This window comes from Pristiophorus japonicus, chromosome 8 (genome assembly GCF_044704955.1).
Source record: "Pristiophorus japonicus isolate sPriJap1 chromosome 8, sPriJap1.hap1, whole genome shotgun sequence".
NCBI lineage: Eukaryota > Metazoa > Chordata > Chondrichthyes > Pristiophoridae > Pristiophorus > Pristiophorus japonicus.
In genome coordinates this window covers 207,308,499-207,331,440 of record NC_091984.1, presented here as the reverse complement: position 1 = coordinate 207,331,440, position 22,942 = coordinate 207,308,499, and the positions used below count along the sequence as shown (strand labels likewise).

General features: G+C 47.9%; 1 protein-coding gene across 1 annotated transcript in view; it reads right to left on the bottom strand.

Annotated features, from left to right (window-relative positions):
- The window catches only part of cux2b (cut-like homeobox 2b), a 299,039-nt gene that overhangs the window by 58,683 nt on the left and 217,414 nt on the right, over positions 1-22,942 (bottom strand). The window contains exons 6-8 of the mRNA XM_070887855.1: positions 12,293-12,422; positions 7,735-7,811; positions 7,223-7,289 (exon numbers count right to left, since the gene is read on the bottom strand). Coding sequence (XP_070743956.1) covers positions 7,223-7,289; positions 7,735-7,811; positions 12,293-12,422 — 274 coding nt within the window. The remainder of the gene's footprint in view (positions 1-7,222; positions 7,290-7,734; positions 7,812-12,292; positions 12,423-22,942) is intronic.

Here is a 22,942-nt window from a genome sequence, read left to right as displayed (position 1 = left end):
GTAATATCAGAGGGCAGTGGGGGATATAAGCAATATTGTATATGGGTAATTCTGCACTCCCAGGCAGAAAGCTGTACTCACAGGGAGCTCAGGTTGTAGATAAGGTTGCAACATTGTCAGCCCGATTCTTGGATCTGCACTCTGAATGCAGCTCCCCACTGGAAATTGGGGATCGTTTAATTACCTGTTATATTCAGACAAGGAACCCCTATAAAGTTTTAGACAACCAGCTATATCTCTTGACAAACTAACAATCAAGGAAAAAATAAAACCAAATATAGGGCTCAATTTTGTCCAAGCCCGTTTTCTGGCGTATTGCCCGAGTTACGCCCGTTTTTCTAGGCCAGAAATGCGGCGGAAATATTTTGCCAAAGTTTTCCCGATCTATAATTCGAATTTGGCGCCGTGCAGTGTATCCAGTCACCTCGGGGAGTGGAGCCTGCTGTGTGCGCCGAAAAAACGATGCTGCACCTTTTGCGCATGCACGATAAAAAAAGTGACGTTTCTGACATCGTTGCAATGGACGCGCATGCGTAGTACAGCTCCGAGTTGGCAATCGTCCATTTTTAAAGAGCCAGTTGTGTGTGTGAGAAGGAGTGCTGTGTGAGAGCACTGGAAAAATTTGAGCTGCAGCAATACAAGATGCAACGCGGTGCAAGAACCAAAAAATTCTTGCAGGATGAAGTGGAGACACTAGTTACTGTGATTGACACCAGATGGTAGGAGCTGGACACCAGCAGAGGTCACATAAAAGTTCCACCCAAAGAAATGAAGAAATGCTGGAACCAAGTTGCAGAAGATTACATAGAAACATAGAAAATAGGTGCAGGAGTAGGCCATTCGGCCCTTCTAGCCTGCACCGCCATTCAATGAGTTCATGGCTGAACATGCAACTTCAGTACCCCATTCCTACTTTCTCACCATACCCCTTGATCCCCCTATTAGTAAGGACTACATGTAACTCCTTTTTGAATATATTTAGTGAATTGGCCTCAACAACGTTCTGTGGTAGAGAATTCCACAGGTTCACCACTCTCTGGGTGAAGAAATTCCTCCTCATCTCGGTCCTAAATGGCTTACCCCTTATCCTTAGACTGTGTCCCCTGGTTCTGGACTTCCCCAACATTGGGAATATTCTTCCTGCATCTAACCTGTCTAACCCCGTCAGAATTTTAAACGTTTCTATGAGGTCCCCTCTCATTCTTCTGAACTCCAATGAATACAAGCCCAGTTGATCCAGTCTTTCTTGATAGGTCAGTCCCGCCATCCCGGGAATCAGTCTGGTGAACCTTCGCTGCACTCCCTCAATAGCAAGAATGTCCTTCCTCAGGTTAGGCGACCAAAACTGTACACAATACTCCAGGTGTGGCCTCACCAAGGCCCTGTACAACTGTAGCAACACCTCCCTGCCCCTGTACTCAAATCCCCTCGCTATGAAGGCCAACATACCATTTGCTTTCTTAACCGCCTGCTGTACCTGCATGCCAACCTTCAATGACTGATGTACCATGACACCCAGGTCTCTTTGCACCTCCCCTTTTCCTAATCTGTCACCATTCAGATAATAGTCTGTCTCTCTGTTTTTACCACCAAAGTGGATAACCTCACATTTATCCACATTATACTTCATCTGCCATGCATTTGCCCATTCACCTAACCTATCCAAGTCGCTCTGCAGCCTCATAGCATCCTCCTTGCAGCTCACACTGCCACCCAACTTAGTGTCATCCGCAAATTTGGAGATACTACATTTAATCCCCTCGTCTAAATCATTAATGTACAGTGTAAACAGCTGGGGCCCCAGCACAGAACCTTGCGGTACCCCACTAGTCACTGCCTGCCATTCTGAAAAGTCCCCATTTACTCCTACTCTTTGCTTCCTGTCTGACAACCAGTTCTCAATCCATGTCAGCACACTACCCCCAATCCCATGTGCTTTAACTTTGCACATTAATCTCTTGTGTGGGACCTTGTCGAAAGCCTTCTGAAAGTCCAAATATACCACATCAACTGGTTCTCCCTTGTCCACTCTACTGGAAACATCCTCAAAAAATTCCAGAAGATTTGTCAAGCATGATTTCCCTTTCACAAATCCATGCTGACTTGGACCTATCATGTCACCTCTTTCCAAATGCACTGCTATGACATCCTTAATAATTGATTCCATCATTTTACCCACTACCGATGTCAGGCTGACCGGTCTATAATTCCCTGTTATCTCTCTCCCTCCTTTTTTAAAAAGTGGGTTTACATTGGCTACCCTCCACTCCATAGGAACTGATCCAGAGTCAATGGAATGTTGGAAAATGACTGTCAATGCATCCACTATTTCCAAGGCCACCTCCTTAAGTACTCTGGGATGCAGTCCATCAGGCCCTGGGGATTTATCGGCCTTCAATCCCATCAATTTCCCCAACACAATTTCCCGACTATTAAGGATTTCCCTCAGTTCCTCCTCCTTACTAGACCCTCCGACCCCTTTTATATCCGGAAGGTTGTTTGTGTCCTCCTCAGTGAATACCGAACCAAAGTCCTTGTTCAATTGGTCCGCCATTTCTTTGTTCCCCGTTATGACTTCCCCTGATTCTGACTGCAGGGGACCTACGTTTGTCTTTACTAACCTTTTTCTCTTTACATATCTATAGAAACTTTTGCAATCCGTCTTAATGTTCCCTGCAAGCTTCTTCTCGTACTCCATTTTCCCTGCCCTAATCAAACCCTTTGTCCTCCTCTGCTGAGTTCTAAATATCTCCCAGTCCCCAGGTTCGCTGCTATTTCTGGCCAATTTGTTTGCCACTTCCTTGGCTTTAATACTATCCCTGATTTCCCTTGATAGCCACGGTTGAGCCACCTTCCCTTTTTTATTTTTACGCCAGACAGGAATGTACATTACTGCGCAATGGTGGCCACCACGAGATCTGGAGGCCAGCGTAAAAATAAGTGGCAGGACCTTGATCAAGTAGTTAGTGTAAGTAATATTTTCATTTATTCAATGCTACTGCAATTGTAAATGTGACCAAATACAAAAGCAAAATACTGCGGATGTTGGAATCTGGTATAAAAACAGAAAATGCTGGAAATCTCAGCAGGTCGGGCAGCATCTGTGGAGAGGAAGCAGAGTTAACATTTCGGGTCGATGACCCTTCGTCAGAGCTGGAGAGTTTTCAAAAAGAACAGATTCTTAACAAGTGCTGAAAGGGGGAAGGGGAAGAAAGAACAAAAGGGAAGGATTTCCATCATTTGTTCGATTATTAACACAACTTTTGAAGTAAACAAGAATCGTTTCCCTCATTTGTTCCATTAACACAACACAACATTACGGAACAGATCCAAACAGTAAACATGGTCCATGTGGAATAGTTGCCGCTGAGCCTTCAGGTAGCAAAGTGTTCACGGATGAGCTGCTGGCTCAATCGTTAAAGGGGCACGACGGCCCGCCCTCCTCCGCCATCGTGCTTCGGGTTCAGGTAGTTGCATGGCTTCCTCGTCCTTCTCCTCGTCATCTGCATCTTCCTCATCATCAGCCACTCTCACCGCAGGTGGGTCTTCCACTACCAGCTGCTGCTGCCTCATGATGGCTAAGTTATGCAGCATGCAGTAAGTAAACAACAATGAACTGACCGACAATCTCAGGGGAGTATAGCAAGTAGCCTCCGGAATAGTCCAGGCATCGGAAACGCTGTTTCAAGATGCCAATGGTCCTCTCTATGATGCTGCGCGTCGCAATGTGCAACATGTTGTATTCCTGGTCAGCTTCCATCCGTGTCATGCGTAGGGGTGACATGAACCAATTGGCGAGGCCGTACTCTTTGTCTCCCAGCAGCCAGCTCTGCCCTTCTGGCTGCTGCTGAAACATGGTAGATATAGCGCTCTCGTGTAGGATGAACGCATCATGGGTGCTCCCAGCGTATCTTGCATCAACTGACATGATGCGATGCATGTTGTCACACACGAGCTGTACATTAATGGAGTGAAAGTCTTTTCTGTTCCTGTACATCTCGGAATCCTGCAAAGGTGCTCGCAAGGCGATGTGGGTACAATCAATGCAGCCCTGTACCTTTGGGAAGCCAGCAATCCTAGAGAAGCCTATAGCCCTGTCACGCATTGCCTGGGCGGTCATGGGGAACCTTTTGTAGTCATTCCTCCGGGTATATAGTGCAGCAGTCACCTGCCGAATGCAGATATGTGTTGCATGTTGAGAAATGGCACACGTATCCCCAATTGTAGCTTGAAACGATCCGGAAGCATAGAATGAAAGTGCAGCTGTAACCTTCACTTCAACTGATAAAGCAGTCCTCCCGACGCTTCTCGGATGCAGGTCTGCTTTCACCAACTCACATCTCAGTTGCAACTTATTTGCAGTAACGCAGCCTTCTGACACAGTCTGCATCACTCAGGTGCAGGTACGAACGCCTATCTTGATATACCCGAGGTGGGTAAGGCCTCCTTCCCATCATCCTATGAGCTCTGATGTTCCTCATGCGATGACGTTGGATCAATTGTATCCTCCACAGCACCCTCAATGCAGAAGGCTCGCACAAGGTATGGCATTGTCAGTATTGCCCCATGCTTAAATTTTACCTTTGAAAGAAGCTCAAAACGGCAGGAAGGCAGGCAGGACAGGTTCTTTGTTGTCTCTCCCCAAGGTCTTCATGGATGGACCACACCCAGGTGACTACTCTCTTCCCCCCAACTCATTTCAGTCTAGTGACTTCTCCCCTTCTCCCTCCTCGCCCCAACAAATTGCAGTCTTGTAACTTCTCCCCCCAGTGCAGAAGGCCTCTGATCAGTCGGCACTTCCTTTTCTCCCCTTCCAGGCTTGTTTTCCAGCCGAGCCCCGAGCCCCTGTGTCTGGGCGCCAGGCCGATTCTGCTGGCCAGAACTACGACCCTCCAGCCCTGCTTGAAGATGTTCGCTGGTGGCGTGTAAGTAAGAAAAAAAACGAAAACTTCTGAAATCCCAAAAACTTACATTTCCTACGTTGACAGGTAAAAAAAGTTGAACTTTATTATTGATTTTTAGAATCTTCTTGACTCCCTCCAAAATCTTTGATTAAAAACAATGGCGTCTTTCAGTGCCGATTTCTCAATGTGCGCTGGTTTCTGCTAACTCACCAGAGGTTTTTCGGGAGTGGCCAGATACGCCGACCTAGGAGGAAAAATTTTGGGCCAAGCTGCGAAAAAGTATGAAATCGACGCAGACATGAGGGAACACCACCCTATTAGGTCAAAAAAAAAACTCACCAAGAAAAATCGTAACTAACTCAGTTACGCCGGTGCAGATCGCAGGAGGAAACTTTGAAAAAATTACGCCAGAAAAAAACGGCGCAAATGACCCGGGAAAATTGAGCCCATAGTCTATTCTGATATTGATATTATTCAGAGCACCAACATACTGTTAGAGGCAGGGGGGATGTGACTAGGCCCCTGGGTTTATGCCTTACGGTGAAATCTGAAGTCCTGTGTTACAGGACAACAGGCTCACAATGGAAAAACATTGATGATTACAGAAACATGTGTTCCTAGCTTTTGTAATTAAGAGGGTTCATCCCACTTCCTTTCTTTAGTCTGTGCAAACATTCTGTATCTGTCTGCCAGTGGTTATTTAAAGCAGCTGGACATCTTTGGCAAGCAGAGAGTTGCTTACAAAATGTCACGGGGGGGAGGGGGGGTGGGGGGAATTAAGCTTTCAATGCAAATTGAGGAATAGAATTAGTGAAATATTAACACTGGTTGAATTTAAAGAGCAGCCACGATTTTCTAATTCAATGAGCTGCTGAGGTATTTGGGGGTCTTTTCTAATCTCCACAGGCTCCTTGTACACTTCACACTAGTCCAAGCACATAATGGAGCACAAACAATCCAATCGTTCTTTCTTGGCATGATGGAATGCTCAAAATCATCGAGGAAGCTATTTTATGGCACCAGTCAGATGTAACTTGAATAATAACAGTGTTTAATAAAAGAAAATCATTATTTGTGACAAGTTACACTGGCTTTGTGTTTAAAAATAAACACAAAGAAAAATGTTGACAAACTGCCAAAAAATAGAAGTATTTTCACAGCACTAGAGCATTTGATTTGTTCTGGGGAAGAGTCATTTAATAACCAGACACAGTTCCTAGGACACCCTGCACTGGAAAATGGACCACGGACACATTGCTGTGTTTAGTGGGTGTCAGAGTCCAGTTAGTCTCAGACTTCATGACATCAATAAGATGAAAAGCTGTGCAATTAAACACTCAGATTAACATGGAAATCCAAAATGAGGTCATCACATTGCACATTCATGCAGTCTCCCTATTCCCAAGCAGCATCCTTTTGGGAGTGGGACCAGGTGACTTAAGTCACGAAGCATGATGGCTGCTCTCTCAAAACTGGATTTAAAAAAATTAAAGGCACAATAAAAGCACCTTCAGACAACGTGCTTCAGTGCTGCATGTCCCAGGTAGTGTGAGTGCTGCACCATTGTATCATGGAACTAACTAATGGCCAACATGAGTTTGAATCCCAGGCTGGAGACTGATGCACATAATCTGGATCAACCCATCTCAGCCACAGTGTCTGGGAAGAGATCCCTTCCCACAACATCGGAGTATAATCCCTAAAGAATGAACTCAGGAACACTGTTGATGCCATCTGCAGAGACGGGCAGGCCAGATTGTCCCTCGGTCCTCACTGAGACAGCGGGCATGGGGGCGGGGAAGTGGAAGAAATATGTACTTAAGGAAGCAAACGTACAATAAGCAAATCCAAAGCACCATGAAGAGCAGCCACCATCTTTGACCATATGGTTGTGGTCCAAAATAGCACATTTGTCCCTGAAGCAATGTTTGGCAAGCTTTGTGCCTACTATTTTGTGATGACGTGAGATAAAAGTGTAATTTGCAATATTGTAATTTATGTCAAAGAATGTTAATATGTCAATTGAAGTGTGACAAGTCTAAAGTTGCTACTCTTTGAAGCATCTTAACCCATTCCCCCTCATGAAGATGAGCTAAACCTACGACGATATTTTTGTACTCTAACATGAGCTACCTAAGATTTCTGGAAGCTGATTTATACCAGTATGCATTACTTCAATAACCAGACATATGGTTTGTGCAGGGCTGATTCAATTAATATGCATCCTCTTTGAAGCTAGTTAGGCGAAATGTTCCCCATTTTTACCTTGAAGTGAACGTGTTTAACAAATGCATGATTGCAGACTTGCGATTACTTACTTAGAAGCTGCTTCTTCATCATATTTACACCTCAGGTCCAGGAGCTCTGTTTGTGTTGTCTTCAAAGCTGAGTAACAGATAATTATCGCAAAAAGATGAGCATCAAGTCACATGGGTTTAATCTGCAATTTGTGTAATTACTGTCATACAGAAAGCTGCATAGTCGGTTCCATCTGATTCCTCCCCTTACTTATTTAAAGGAGCTAGTTGCCTTGGACGACATTTCACCAGGCTTACATTACATGGCCGTGCTTTGATACATGATGACATCCACCATGCATCAACAATGGCACAGAGCTGGCAGATTTTTCAGCAGCCAATTTCACGGTACTTTTCCTGTTGGGGTAAACTGCTGGGGTAAACATTGTGCTGCAGCCAACAGTTCCACCATAGATCACAGCAGCTTTCCTGTACAGGGTGGTCAGGAACGGCACTTAGCTGCTAAATGAGACCCCCACCTCCCTCAGATGACATCAATGTTATTTATGTAACAAACGTTGAAAGTCACCTACCTGAGTGAAGGACCATAATTTTTTCTTCTGCTTCCCCAAGTCTGGCAGCCAAGGTGATCTGTGCTTCCTGTAGTCTCCTATGTGTTAGAAAAAAGAATACTTTCCTACTTAATGATCAGAAATCGAGGCTGGAATTTGTGCAAAACGCATTTCAAATGTTTAACGGAATGGGTAGAACTCTTAATTTTTTCTTCAGTTTATAGAATAGGTATTTTTGAAGCTATTACAGTGCACAGGCATGTAACACATTGATTTTCAGGTGGGGGTGAGTTTAATACTCCATTTGTGCCACATGGTAAATGGCCATCACCAGCACCCATAAAAAAAACACAAACAGGGAAAGCCTTGCCCTTCCATGGGGCGGCAGGGCAACCATTTGCTTGCTCTAGCTACTTAAAAACACAGGCCCAAATTTTCTGCCCTGAGCTGATGTCTGCACTCAACTTCAGATTCTGTCCAGCAGTAAAATATTTAAACACGAGTCACACCACCCTGGGCCAAGGGCAGCTCGGGAATCGAAGATGGCACCCTTTCCATTTTTATCTCATGACAATGCAGCATGTGGCTTATCCATGGCAGATTTAAAACTAAACTCTGAACTAAACTTGAAGCTTTCTTCATCTTTAATCATGAGCTATACTTATGTAGGAATGGTAGTGTAATGGTAATGTTATTGGACTAGTAATCGAGAGGCCTGGACTAATGATCCAGAGACAAGAGTTCAAATCCCACCAGGGCAGCTGGGGAATTTAAGTTCAGTTGATTAAATAAATCTGGAATAAAAAGCTAGTTTCAGTAATGGTGACCATGAAATTACTGGATTGTCATAAAAACCCATCTGGTTCACTAATGCCCTTTAGGGAAGGGAATCTGCTGCCCTTACCCAATCTGGCCTATATGTGACTCCAGACCCACAGCAATGTGGTTGATTCTTAACTGCCCTCTGAAATGGCCCAGCAAGCCACTCAAGGGCAATTGGGGGATGGCAATAAATATGCTGCAGCACCCTGTGATCGAATAATGAAAAAAATATATTATTCATTGTTCCTATTACGTCTGAACTTGCCTCAGTTTAGCAAACTCCCGTGGTGTCAGGTGAACAATTTCTTAATTGGATTCACTCTCAGGGAGTAAACACACCAGGCTCTCAGAACACATTTCTGTCCTTGTGGATATTGTACATCCCAAGAGGAATGCAGGAAAGAAAGGTATGTTGTTCTACACAGCAGCTAGATTGTAATAATCAAAACCTTCCAAAATGGTCTGGATAGGGCAAGTATTTTTTGCTCAGAGTTCTTTAGGAGACGAGTGAGCAAACTTGATGCCCACAACCAGAACAGCTCTAGCCCTGTTACAACGTGTGCCATTTTTATAAAGCTACAGCTGCAAAAACCAGTTCAGCTTCAATGTAAATGAACTTCGATGAAAGGAAAACCACTTGAAATATAATCACATTTGTTTACTACATTGGTAGCTTCAGTTGGTTATGAACATCAGACTTTGAATGAACAATTAGCATGCACACATGCACAATAATATAAAAATGCTATATTTATATGGAGGTTAAGAGGGAGGGGGAGAGGGAGGGGGAAAGAGAGGGAGGGGGGGAAGAGGGAGAGTGGAAAGAGAGAGAGAGGGAAAAGAAAGAGAGGAAAGAGAGGAAGAGGGGAAAGAGAAAAAGAGAGGAAGAGGAGGCAAAGAGAGAGGAGGAAAGAGAGCGAGGAGAGAGAGGGGCGAAAGAGAGCCAGAGGGGAAAGAGCGAGAAAGGGGAAAGAGAGAAAGAAAGAGAGAGAGAGAGAGAGTGAGAGGGGAAAAAGAGAGAGAGAGAGGGGGAAGGGAGAGAGGAGGGGGAAGAGAGAGAGAGAGGGGGGAAGGGAGGGAAAGGGGGGAAGGGAGAGAGAGGGGGGAAGGGAGAGAGAGGGGGGAAGGGAGAGAGAGGGGGGGAAGGGAGAGAGAGGGGGGCAGGTGAGAGAGGGGGGCAGGTGAGAGAGGGGGGCAGGTGAGAGAGGGGGGCAGGTGAGAGAGGGGGGTGAGAGGGGGGGGAAGGGTGAGAGAGGGGGGGAAGGGTGAGAGAGGGGGGGAAGGGTGAGAGAGGGGGGGAAGGGTGAGAGAGGGGGGGAAGGGTGAGAGAGGGGGGAAGGGTGAGAGAGGGGGGGAAGGGTGAGAGAGGGGGGAAGGGTGAGAGGGGGAGGATGAGAAAGGGTGGGTGAGAGGGGGGAGAGAGAGAGAGGGGAGGGAAGGGTGAGAGAGGGGGGAAGGGTGAGAGAGGGGGGAAGGGTGAGAGGGGGGAAGGGTGAGAGGGGGGAAGGGTGAGAGAGGGGGGGAAGGGTGAGAGAGGGGGGGGAAGGGTGAGAGAGGGGGGGAAGGGTGAGAGGGGGGGGGAAGGGTGAGAGAGGGGGGGAAGGGTGAGAGAGGGGGGGAAGGGTGAGAGAGGGGGGGAAGGGTGAGAGAGGGGGGAAGGGTGAGAGAGGGGGGGATGGAGAGGGGGGGGAAGGGTGAGAGAGGGGGGGAAGGGTGAGAGGGGGGAAGGGTGAGAGAGGGGGGAAGGGTGGGGGAGGGGGGGAAGGGTGAGAGAGGGGGGGGGGAAGGTGAGAGGGGGGGAAGGGTGAGAGGGAAGGAAGGGTGAAGGGTAGAGAGGGGGGGGGGGGGGTGGGAGGGTGAGAGGGGGAAGGGTGAGAGAGGGGGAGAGGGGGGAAGGGTGAGAGAGGGGGGAAGGGTGAGAGAGGGGGGAAGGGTGAGAGAGGGGGAAGGGTGAGAGAGGGGGGAAGGGTGAGAGAGGGGGGAAGGGTGAGAGAGGGGGGAAGGGTGAGAGAGGGGGGGAAGGGGTGAGAGGGGGAGGATGAGAGGGTGGGTGAGAGGGGGGGGGGTGAGAGGGGAGGGGAGGGTGAGAGGGGAGGGAAGGGTGAGAGAGAGGGGAAGGGTGAGAGAGGGAGGGAGGGAGGGGGGAGGGTGAGAGGGGGATGAGAGAGGGGTGAGAGAGGGGGGGGAAGGGTGAGAGAGGGGGGGAAGGGTGGAGGGGGGAGGAGTGAGGGGGGGGGGGGTTGGGTGAGTGAGGGGGGGTGGGGTGAGAGGGGGATTGGGTGTGTGAGGGGGGGTGGGGTGAGTGAGGGGGGGGTTAAGGGGGGGGTTGGGGGGAAGGGTGAGAGAGGGGGAAGGGTGAGAGAGGGGGGAAGGGTGAGAGAGGGGGGCAGGTGAGAGAGGGGGGCAGGTGAGAGAGGGGGGTGAGAGGGGGGGAAGGGTGAGAGAGGGGGGGAAGGGTGAGAGAGGGGGGAAGGGTGAGAGAGGGGGGGAAGGGTGAGAGAGGGGGGAAGGGTGAGAGGGGGAGGATGAGAAAGGGTGGGTGAGAGGGGGGGAGGGTGAGAGAGGGGAGGGAAGGGTGAGAGAGGGGGGGGAAGGGTGAGAGGGGGAGGATGAGAAAGGGTGGGTGAGAGGGGGGGGGAGGGTGAGAGAGGGGAGGGGAGGGTGAGAGAGGGGAGGGAAGGGTGAGAGAGAGGGGGAAGGGTGAGAGAGGGGGGAAGGGTGAGAGGGGGGAAGGGTGAGAGAGGGGGGGAAGGGTGAGAGAGGGGGGGAAGGGTGAGAGGGGGGGAAGGGTGAGAGAGGGGGGAAGGGTGAGAGAGGGGGGAAGGGTGAGAGAGGGGGGGAAGGGTGAGAGAGGGGGGAAGGGTGAGAGAGGGGGGAAGGGTGAGAGAGGGGGGAAGGGTGAGAGAGGGGGGGGGAGGGTGAGAGAGGGGGGGAAGGGTGAGAGAGGGGGGGAAGGGTGAGAGAGGGGGGGGAAGGGTGAGAGAGGGGGGAAGGGTGAGAGAGGGGGGAAGGGTGAGAGAGGGGGGGAAGGGTGAGAGGGGGGGGGGAAGGGTGAGAGGGGGAGAGAAGGGTGAGAGAGGGGGGAAGGGTGAGAGAGGGGGGAAGGGTGAGAGAGGGGGGAAGGGTGAGCGAGGGGGGGAAGGGTGAGAGAGGGGGAAGGGTGAGAGAGGGGGAAGGGTGAGAGAGGGGGGAGAAGGGTGAGAGAGGGGGGAAGGGTGAGAGAGGGGGGAAGGGTGAGAGAGGGGGGGAAGGGTGAGAGAAGGGGGACGGGTGAGAGAGGGGGGGAAGGGTGAGAGAGGGGGGGAGGGTGAGAGAGGGGGGAAGGGTGAGAGAGGGGGGAAGGGTGAGAGAGGGGGGAAGGGTGAGAGAGGGGGGAAGGGGGAAAGGGTGGAGAGTTGGGAGGGAGAGAGAGGGGGGGAGGGAGAGAGAGGGGGGGGAGAGAAAGGGGGGGAGGGTGAGAGAGGGGGGAGGGTGAGAGAGGGGGAAAGGGAGAGAGGGGCAAGAGCGGGGCAATAGAGAGAAGGCGTGAGAGTGAGAAACAGGAGAGAGTAAGGAGGAAGAGAAAGAGAGAAAAAAATGAAGGGGACAAGAGAGAAAAAGAAAGAGGAATGAAAAAGAAAGGAGAAAGACTTTCCCAGTGAGACCCCATCTTGTTTAAGTGCAGCATTAATTACTGCAGCATTGTGCATGCTGCCACTTTCAGTCTGGATTAGATTTTCCTGAAGATTTACTGCACAATTATCTACTTCTCATGTACCTTTCTTTTTCTGCCTCATTTTTCTGTGACAGGTTATCGCTTTTAAGTGCTGTGCTGTCTGTGCTGGTCTTTTGTAATTCTTCAGACCCCCTGATCCTCGCTGGAAAGGTTTCTGCTAATTGTTGTGTGGCTGTAGGAAGCAAGATGGAATTGTGACCATATCTGTACAACACACAGACCACTTGGGAGTGGTTTAGTGCACACCACTAGGCACAACTTTAGGCAAGAACTCCTTAAAAAGCTGCAGCTTAATTCCAAGTATCATCAAAAAAAAAAAAAATTAACCCTTCTACCTTGTTCTTTCACCCAGAGAATTTTTATGACCAGATCTGGCTTTAATTATTATTTTCATGCATTGTAAATTAAAATCAATTGGCAATTATGTAAATATATTTTAGCATTCTTCTCCGTATCTTGATTTTTTTTGCACGAGGATGCACACTGCACTAGCAGTTTCTACTACACAATTTTTTAAAGAAGATTACAGTATCTGAGGAAAAGAAGTCACATGAATTTAATTAAAATCTAAATAAGTCTTCAACATATTATGCTCAAAATTATGACCCAAGTACAGTTTCCACGGCACGACCAAAAGAAACCAGTTTAGTGAAGGAAAGTTTAAGATTAAGATGAAACAACTTAAATGATAAACAACAGTAGAGAACAAAATTCTCCTATGTGGGGGGATGGGGCAGATATTTGTGGATGGTAGGCAGGGCAATTTTTGTGGGGCCAGGAGGAACATTCACTGATCCCTTTAAGGACCGCTGGTTTGACCACTCAATGTTCAGTGGAAATCAAAATTGTACCCGTGTCCGAAATACATCATAGGATCACGATTTAAATACATTGGTGAGGCTCACACCCGTTTAGACAGATTGGTGCCCATCTAAATTGAGGCCCTCTCAAAAACCACAACAGGTAGGCCTCAGGCAGCAAGTCAATGGTAAGTTTTCAATTAAAATTTTAGTCTCGCTACTGTTATATATGCGGACTATAGATATACTCTCTGTGTAGTCACTGTATAGTTGCAGAAGCTGGAGACTTGTTACCTGATGTACTAAGGTTTACACTGTGTATATACTATGCTGGCACCACTAGAGGGTGCAACTGGTGGAGACCAGGGTTTCCTGCCCCTGTGGCAGAGGCTGTCCGCCAGAGGGCACTGTGGTGGGAGACCTGAGGGTCACCTGCATAGGTGTGCAGGGTCCAGTATAAAAGGCTGCCCACCATGCCTGTGCCTCATTCTGGAGTTACGAATAAAGGACCAAGATCACTACAGTTTGAGTACAACGCATTGCCTCGTGGAGTCATTCCTAAGTGCATTACAGACATAACAACTGGCGACGAGAATACGGACTTTCATGCAATTATGGCTACCTTTGGCACACAAAGACTTCGCAGAGGGTGATGATTGGGATGCTTTCACGGAAAGGCTCGAGCAATATTTTGTGGCAAACGACCTGGCAGGGGAGACAGACACATTGGCAGCGAAGCGCAAGGCTATACTGCTGACCAGTTGTGGGCCCGAGGTCTACCGCCTCGTCAGGGACTTGCTGGTACCCACAAAGGCCAAGGATAAGACATACCATGAGCTGACTGAACTAATTCGCGACCAACTAAAACAGAGCATCCTCACGGCCAGGCACAGATTCTACACTCACCGCAGACCTGAGGGCCAGGAGATTGCAAAATATGCTGCCGACCTCAGGAGACTTGCGGCACCATGTGATTTCGGCATGCACCTCAACGAAGCATTGCAAGACATCTTCGTTATGGGAATTGGCCACGAGGGCCTCCTTCACAAGCTATTAACTGCCGACAACACAGTCAACCTGCAGAACGTCATCAGCATCAATCAGGCGTTCATGACCTCGACCTGCAGCACCAAGCAAATCATTCATCCTGTGGATTCAAACCCGGCAAGTACTGTACATAGATTGGTGCCTTTTGCAGGCAAGACTGTAGGACGTGGCTCTGCCCAGGGCAGAGAGCACAGACCTCAGGGTTCCAGAACTCAGAGTCCGCCGAGGGGTGGTAATCGAGTAGCACCATGCTGGCGTTGCAGAGGAAACCATAGGGCTTGTTGAGTAAATATGCAAAGCCTGTAACACGAAGGGTCACCTCCAGCGTATGTGTAAAAGAAATACGACTCACCATCTAGTAGAGGAGTCGGTAGATGACTTTGAATCCAGTCAGGAGTATGATGATTTGACCAGAGAGGCAGCTCAGCACCAAGAAGAACTGTATGGAGTGTATACCTGCACCACCGATTGTCCTCCAGGAAAGATGGAAGTTGAGATAAACGGCGTTCCAGTCTTCATGGAAGTGGATACGGGAGCGAGCCAGTCAGTGATGAGCCAGGATGCCTTTGAGAGGCTATGGAACAAAAAACGACCCGAGCTGGTTCTAGTACAGGAAAAGTTGCGCACCTACACCAAGGAGCTGATCCTTGGTGCACAAGTTACCTCTGTGGATTGTTGCAGGTGATGGTCCAACGCTACTCGGAAGAAGGTGGATGAGGAAGATCCAGTAGAAATGGGAAGACCTCTTCACTCCATCAATCGATGTCCCCCATGCTCAGAGGCAGAGCAAAACCTCACCTTCGCTTGGGCCAGGCACCAGAGAATAGACCAGCGCAGCCAGCACCTGAGGCACAGACCGTCCATCACGATTGAGTGGCAATGATCCGACCGGAACGACCTAAAAGTACCTTCCCGGCTCCAGTGACAGGACTCCTGGGGAGGAAGATAGAATTCACAGGCACTCTTCCAGCTTTTGTGTCAGAATCGCGGGAGAGAAGGATCAAGGCAGTCGACCTCGAGGACAGAGGCAAGATGGCGTCCCTGCTGCAGCGAGGTGCAGCGTGGCTGAAAAAAAAGATGGCCACGGCCATATCACGAGGTGCAACACTGAGGGACCAACACGTGGTGTCTAACAAAGGATTTGATTGGAGTAAATCCAGCAGGGTTCTCTTAAAGGAGACCTGCAACCAACTGAACTTAAAAAGACATTGTATGCATGGCAATGTAACAAACCGATTAAGATTGTGTACAAAATCTTGTTGCGAGATGTTGGTACTATTCCTAAGTGTAAAGAAAACAATGTTGTTGCGAGATTTCGGTACCAGTCCTAATGTAAAGAACCAAATGTTGTGAGATGTCGGGAATAGACTGTCCCCTAAAGTAGCAAGTGACGAATTCTGGAGGGTAAAGGCACTGATCCTGATGCCCTGCCCCAGGTGTCCCCACAAGATATAGGCTAGCGACCTCAGGAGGGTGAAGGCACTGATCCTGTACCTTGCCCCAGGTCTATTCCACGCTGCAGGCACCCGATGGCACTAGTCGCTACAGACCTGGAAACGAAAATTACGCCAATACGCGCAGTTGACCGCCGTTGCCCATCACCCGGGTGGAGATGGCCCAGCCCCCAGACCCAGTCGCTACCTCGGCCATGTCCAGGAGCGAAAGGTCAGAACCAACGAGTTCCCCAAACGGGACCTGGAACAGTCAGATTTCCAGAAGATTCTGCAGCCCTCAAAAGGAGTATAGGGAGGCCACACACATCTGTGGCTCTGCCCACCACTAGGCAACGGCAAAGGCCCTGAGTCCTGGCTAGGTGAGCGAACCAAGCCCACCCTGCTAGCAGGGGAGCAGCGCCAATATCAGATGACTAGGACCCCGTCTGGTTGCTCTGGAACCTGTGTCCTCACATGCCTGTACTGCTACCTCAGTACTTACCACGACTGAACCATGAAATCAATCTACCCAATCCTGGCGCACGACCACAAAATGTCACGAATGTAAGTCACTGACCAAGGGGTCACGATACAAACTGTAACTTCCTTTCTTTGTAATTGCATTGTGTCTGATCCTGTATGTTAATGTAACGGGGCGGGGGGGGGGAAATGGATGTATGTAGCCATGGACACAAACATGGATCACACCCAAAACCCACTGGAACCTCCACTGCATCATCGAACCAACCAAACTGGTAACCACTACCCAACGTTGTGGCAAAAGGACTTGGGGATTAACAGGGAGAGAGCCAAGCCAAGGCACAGCCAAGGTGCAAGGGCTATTGGCACTTAAGTTTGGGGAGAGCTAAGCCAGAGCACATAGTGCAAAGGTAATTGGCACAAAGGACTTGGGGGAAGAGTGATGTTATATATGCAGACTATTGATATACTCTCTGTGTAGTCACTGTATAGTTGCATAAGGTGGAGACTTGTTACCTGATGTACTATCAATAAGGTTTACACTGTGTATATACTATGCTGGCACCACTAAAGGATACAACTGATGGAGACCGGGGTTTCCTGCCCCTGTGGCAGAGGCTGTCCACCAGAGGGCACTGTGGTGGGAGACCTGAGGGTCACCTGCATAGGTGTGCAAGGCCCAGTATAAAAGGCTGCCCACCATGCTTGTGCCTCACTCTGGAGTTACGAATAAAGGACCAAGGTCACTACAGTTTGAGTACAACACATTGCCTCGTGGAGTCATTCATAAGTACATCATAGAAATAACAGCTACCGGCCCCTTTAACACTGAAAAAGAGGGCGATACTGAGATTTTAAAATCACCCCATCAGATTGAACTGGATTTCACAAAGAACATAATGACTCAGAATTTGCAGTAGTAATGTCATCATCATCATCATAGGCAGTCCCTCGGAATCGAGGAAGACTTGCTTCCACTCTAAAAATGAGTCCTTAGATGGCTGAACAGTCCAATACAAGAACCACAGTCCCTGTCATAGGTGGGACAGACAGTCTTTGAGGGAAAGGGCGGGTGGGGAGTCTGGTTTGCCGCACGCTCTTTCCGCAGCCTGCGCTTGATTTCTGCATGCTCCCGGCGATGAGACTCGAGGTGCTCAGCACCCTCCAGGATGCACTTCCTCCGCTTAGGGCGGTCTTTGGCCAGGGACTCCCAAGTGTCAGTGGGGATGTTGCACTTTATCAGGGAGGCTTTGAGGGTGTCCTTGTAACGTTTCCTCTGCCCACCTTTGGCTTGTTTGCCGAAGGAGCTCCAAGTAGAGTGCTTGCTTTGGGGGTCTTGTGTCTGATCAAGTGGTCAGTGCCTCACTGCTGGGGATGTGTTGGCCTGGTTCAGGACGCTAACGTTGGTGCGTCTGTCCTCCAAGGAGATTTTCAGGATCTTGCAGAGACATCATTGGTGGTATTTCTCCAGCGACTTGCGGTGTTTACTGTACATGGTCCATGTCTCTGAGCCATACAGGAGGGCGGGTATTACTACAGCCCTGTAGATCATGAGCTTGATGGCAGATTTGAGGGCCTGGTATTCAAACACTCTTTTGCTCAGGCGGCCGAAGGCTGCACTGGCGCACTGGAGGCGGTGTTGAATCTCGTCGTCGATGTCTGCTCTTGTTGATAAGAGGCTCCCGAGGTATGGGAAATGGTCCACTGTGTCCAGGGCAGCGCCGTGGATCTTGATGACTGGGGGGCAGTGCTGTGCGGCGAGGACAGGCTGGTGGAGGAGCTTTGTCTTACGGATGTTTAGCGTAAGGCCCATGCTTTCATACGCCTCAGTAAATATGTTGACTATGACTTGGAGTTCAGCCTCTGTGTGTGCGCAGACGCAGGCGTCGACAGCGTACTATAGCTCGACGACAGAGGTTGGGGTGGTCTTGGACCTGGCCTGGAGACGACGAAGGTTGAACAGGTTCCCACTGGTTCTGTAGTTTAGTTCCACTCTAGCGGGGAACTTGTTGACTGTGAGGTGGAGCATGGCAGTGAGGAAGATTGAGAAGAACGTTGGGGCGATGACGCAGCTCTGTTTGACCCCGGTCCGGACGTGGATTGGGTCTGTAATGGATCTGTTAGTAAGGATCACGGCCTGCATGTTGTTGTGGAGCAGGCGGAGGATGGTGATGAACTTTTGGGGGCATCCGAAACGGAGGAGGACGCTCCACAGACCCTCGCAGTTGAATCACTGATGTGGTATGAACTTACACTAATTACCCTCTACTCTCACTGTAAAGATCAATAAAAAAATCTTGTCAGTCTTGTTCAACCAGGAGTAACTGAGTTTTTAATGGCGCACTAATTCATAATTACTCACAAACAACTTTTCCATCCCTGAAAAATGAATTTTACAAATGGGGAGTCTCATTCACTAAGAAAATGATAACTTGGCAGATTAACATAAAACATAAATTAAAATTACATTTAAAAAAAAAGTATTTGTGTTGATATTTAAGTTTCCCCCTTAATCCCATGTGTGCATGTCCCAATCTTCATTTCGCTTTCTGCGCAGTGATTTTAAAGTAATTTATATTCCCTGCTTTTTACATTCTGCTTTGCTGTCTGTGAGAATTCTTCAATCTGATTGGCTAATCAGCCATCCTGCTGCCTGCCCTGTTGCTGGGCACCACAGATCCCCTGTAGAAGGCACCAAATTCAAAATGATGTCGGCATAGAGGAAGTCTGCGCTCTAAATCCTTGTGGGCAGCTTTTTTCGAGATCAATGGGACCGGATGGGATACATCCTAGGACGCTGAGGGAAACAGGGAAACATCGAAAATAGGTGCAGGAGTAGGCCATTCGGCCCTTCGAGCCTGCACCGCCATTCAATTAGTTCATGGCTGAACAAGTGAAAGAAGAAAAGGAAGTGAAGAAAGAAATCGCGGAGGTACTGGCCAATCCTCCTTAGAAACTGCCAGAGGACGAGAGAATTGCAAATGTTACACTATTGTTCAAAATCGGGTGTAAAGATAAACCCAGCAACTATAGGACGATCAGTTTAACCTCAGTTGTGGGGAAGCTTTTAGAAATAATAATCGGGGACAAAATTAACAGTCACTTGGACAAGTGTGGATTAATTAAGGAAAGCCAGCATGGATTTGTTAAAGGCAAAGCATGTTTAACCAACTTGATTGAGTTTTTTGATGAGGTAACAGAGAGAGTTGATGAGGGCAATGCGGTTGACATGGTGTACATGGATTTCCAAGAGGCGTTCGACAAAGTGCCACATAATAGGCTTGTCAGCAAAATTGAAGCCCATGGAATAAAAAGGACAGTGGCAGCATGAATATGAAATTGTCTAAGTGACAGGAAACAGAGAGTAGTGGTAAATGGCTGTTTTTCAGACGGAAGGTATACAGTGGGGTTCCCCAGGGGTCAGTTTTAGGACCACTGCTTTTCTTGATGTATATTAATGAGTTGGATGTGGGTGTACGGGGCACAATTTCAAAATTTTCAGGTGACACAAAACTTGAAAGTATAGCAAACAGTGAAGAGGATAGTGATCGACTTCAAGAGGACATAGACAGGCTAGTGGAATGGGCGGACACGGGGCAGATGAAATTTAACACAGAAAAGTTTGAAGTGATACATTTTGGTAGAAAGAATAAGGAGAGGAAATATAAACTAAAGGGTACAATTCTAAAGGGGGTGCATTACAGGAAAGATCTGATTGCATTAGAGAGGGTACAGAGGAGATTTACAAGGATGTTGCCTGGACTGGAGAGTTTTAGCTATGAGGAAAGACTGGATAGGCTGGGGTTGGTTTCTTTAGAACAGAGGAGGCTGAGGGGTATATAAAACTATGAAGGGCCTAGACAAAGTGGATAGGAATGACCTATTTCCCTTAGCAGAAGAGTCAATAACCAGGGACAGAGATTTAAAGTCATTGGTAGGAGGTTTAGGGGGGATTTGAGGGGATATATTTTCACCCAGAGGGTGGTGGGGTATGGAACTCACTGCCTGGTGGTAGAGGCAGAAACACTCACCACATTTAAAAAGTATTTGGACATGTACTTAAAGTGCCGTAACCTACAAGGCTACGGGCCAAGAGCTGGAAAGTGGGATTAGGCTGGATAGCTTTTTGTCAGCTTCACAGACATGATGGGTCAAAATGGCCTCCTTCCGTGCTATAAATTTCTATGATTCTATAAAGGTGGTATAGCGGAAGCAGCTCCCAAGAAATTCCCGACCAAAGTGTAATTTGAGAATAGTGCTCAAATACACCTTGGACAGGGTTGGGACACACTGCAAGGCAATGAAGCAGAGCTTTACAATGACTGCGGTATGTGATATGGGAGTGTTTTTGCTGGCACTAGATGCAAAAAGTGGTCCGATCCTCACCACACTGTGCACAACATGGGTTAAACATGGAAAATACACCAAAAAAAAAACAAAAAGGGGAAGATAGATGGCAGTAGAGGGAATCATTAAGTTCCTGGAGTAAAAATAAACTCAGGCAATGTTTCCTTCAAATTTTGGGGGACATGATTATGCAACTCTTTACTCATGACATTCAACCTTCTCACAAAAAAGAATATCTGTTGTGAAATGAGAACGGGCACTGAACTATGGAATCGAAAACCTCAAAACAAATTACTAGGTGACCAGATAAGATCACATATTACTTTATTTGATCATTCCATCTTGGTCTAATTATCTGATGGTGCCTAGTTAGGCCCACGTGCTCACTGCCTGTTAGCTGCCTTTGAGCGACTCTCACTGAAATCAAGTGGCTACGTTTAATAGAGATAGCAGTATAAATATTAATTTTGCATGTGGATCTTTATTTGTGTCTGTATTAAGTTGCAACTGCAGCAGCACTATTTACACAGCCTCACACTGAATAGTTATATGCCTCACACAAACACAGTGGAAAAGTTTCCCCCAAGAAACATATAAAACCAGATGGTAACACTTCATGTTAAAAGTCTGCTTATAAGGTACTAAATACTTAGCACTGCTCTAATGGCATAATGTCCTATCCACATAAAGAAACATCTGTTTAGTAATGCCATTATAACATTGCTATTTATTTAGATTTTAACACAGCTGTAAAACAACGAATTAGGTTCTAATGCAGTATTAATTTGTAATAATTACTGGCGATGAATAAAAATGTGTTATCATCTCATTTGGTGATTAGGTTTTGATCTTTTATCCTGAACCTTATGTAGTTCTTTTAAGAATAATCTAAATAATGAGAATAAACTCACTGTACTTCTTGTATCATCAAACCTTTGTTGTTCTAAAATTGACCTATAGTTTGTTCAAACCAATCTACAACGTAACAGAACATTTTAAATTCTAAATTATGTTAATCGTTTACAGCAAATAGATTCATGGATTTAATAGCTTTAATGCCAGAAAACAGCATTTGTTCGCGCTGGGAATGGGGCACCGTGTGGCAGTGATATTGGTACTGGATCAGTATTCGAGAGATCTTGAGTTCAAATCCCACCATGGCCAGTTGTGAAACTGAATGTAATAACTCTGGTAATTTGTAGCTAGCATGGAAGTTGCTACATTGTTGTAAAAGCCCAACTGACTCAGTAACAGCCTTCAAGGAAGGGAGCCTGCCAACCACACTCTGTCTAGATTACATATGACTACAGTCCCACACTACATGATTGAATCTTAATGGCCTCTGATGTGGCTTAACAATTCAGTTGTAAGCAATTGCTACAACATTTAAATATAACGGAAAAAAATCAGACAGATCTTTTAGCAACTGCACAGTCATTGGGCCGAAATTCAGGGTCTCAAAGTGACCCGTTAATGCCCATTTGCGGCGGCCATTCCTAAATATCGAATGGCCGCCACTCTGGGGTCAACAGGCCGACCCAACCTACATTCAGGTCGGGGATTTTTTGGGCCTGGACCCCATCCCACCCGTGTGGTTGCACCACCAATGAAAACAATAAAAAAAGCAAAAAAATAATTACCCATCGATTTCCACCTGAATCCGTCGATTCCCCCGTTGCGTGGTGCCCCCGACAGGATTTCCTGCCGATGCACCATCTGTGCACCGAGTGCAGCCCAGCAGCGCGGCCGCCCTTAAAAAGGGAGGGCCCACTGCCGCGGTCATAATGGAAACATTTTTGAAGGTCGACTTGCTGCTCGACCGGCAAAATACTGCCCCTGGGTTCGGCCAGCCCGCCAACTGGCAGCCTGGCATCTCCTCTTGGCTGCCAGGCCGCTGGCCCGGCCGAAACCCTCCCTGGTGGCCCAGTGGTCAAAGTTAAAAAATGATAGACTCTCTCCCCTTTAATGGAGTGGGGCGAACATGCTGACGCACATGTGCTGTGATGTCACCACTACTGCACCATTGATTGACAGTGGTGGAGGCCCCGACCACTCCATTTTCAGCCAGTCAGCCTGGCTTTCAATCTAAGGCCCGCCCCCTTAGTACTACTCCAAAACTCATAGCACCTTAATTTCGGCCCCATTGTGTCAGGACAAGACTTGGGTAATCTCAACACAGCTGACCCTGCAGAGTTCTTCTCACCAAGGCCCAATTGCTTAACTAATCTGTGGGACAGTTCTCCCAACTTGGAGACTGGAGGCCAGGTTGGGAGAACTTTGCCAAAGATTAGGCAAGTAATAGCTTGATATAGTCAACTTTCACAGGGTTATATCTTTCAGCCAACATCCCAGATTCCTCCATCACCATCCCAAGTATGTTCCATCCCACCAGCAGGATAGATTCACCAGAGGTGAAGGCACAGAGGTATACAATCAGATGGGAGTAGCCCCGAGCGTCCTCAACATTGCCCTGAAGCCATGCGACTTCATGAGGCCAAAAGACTAAAGTGGTGCAAGGAGAAGGCCAAGAACCATCTTCTCAGGGCAACTAGGGATGGGCAATAAATGCGTCCCTGTCAGGGTCC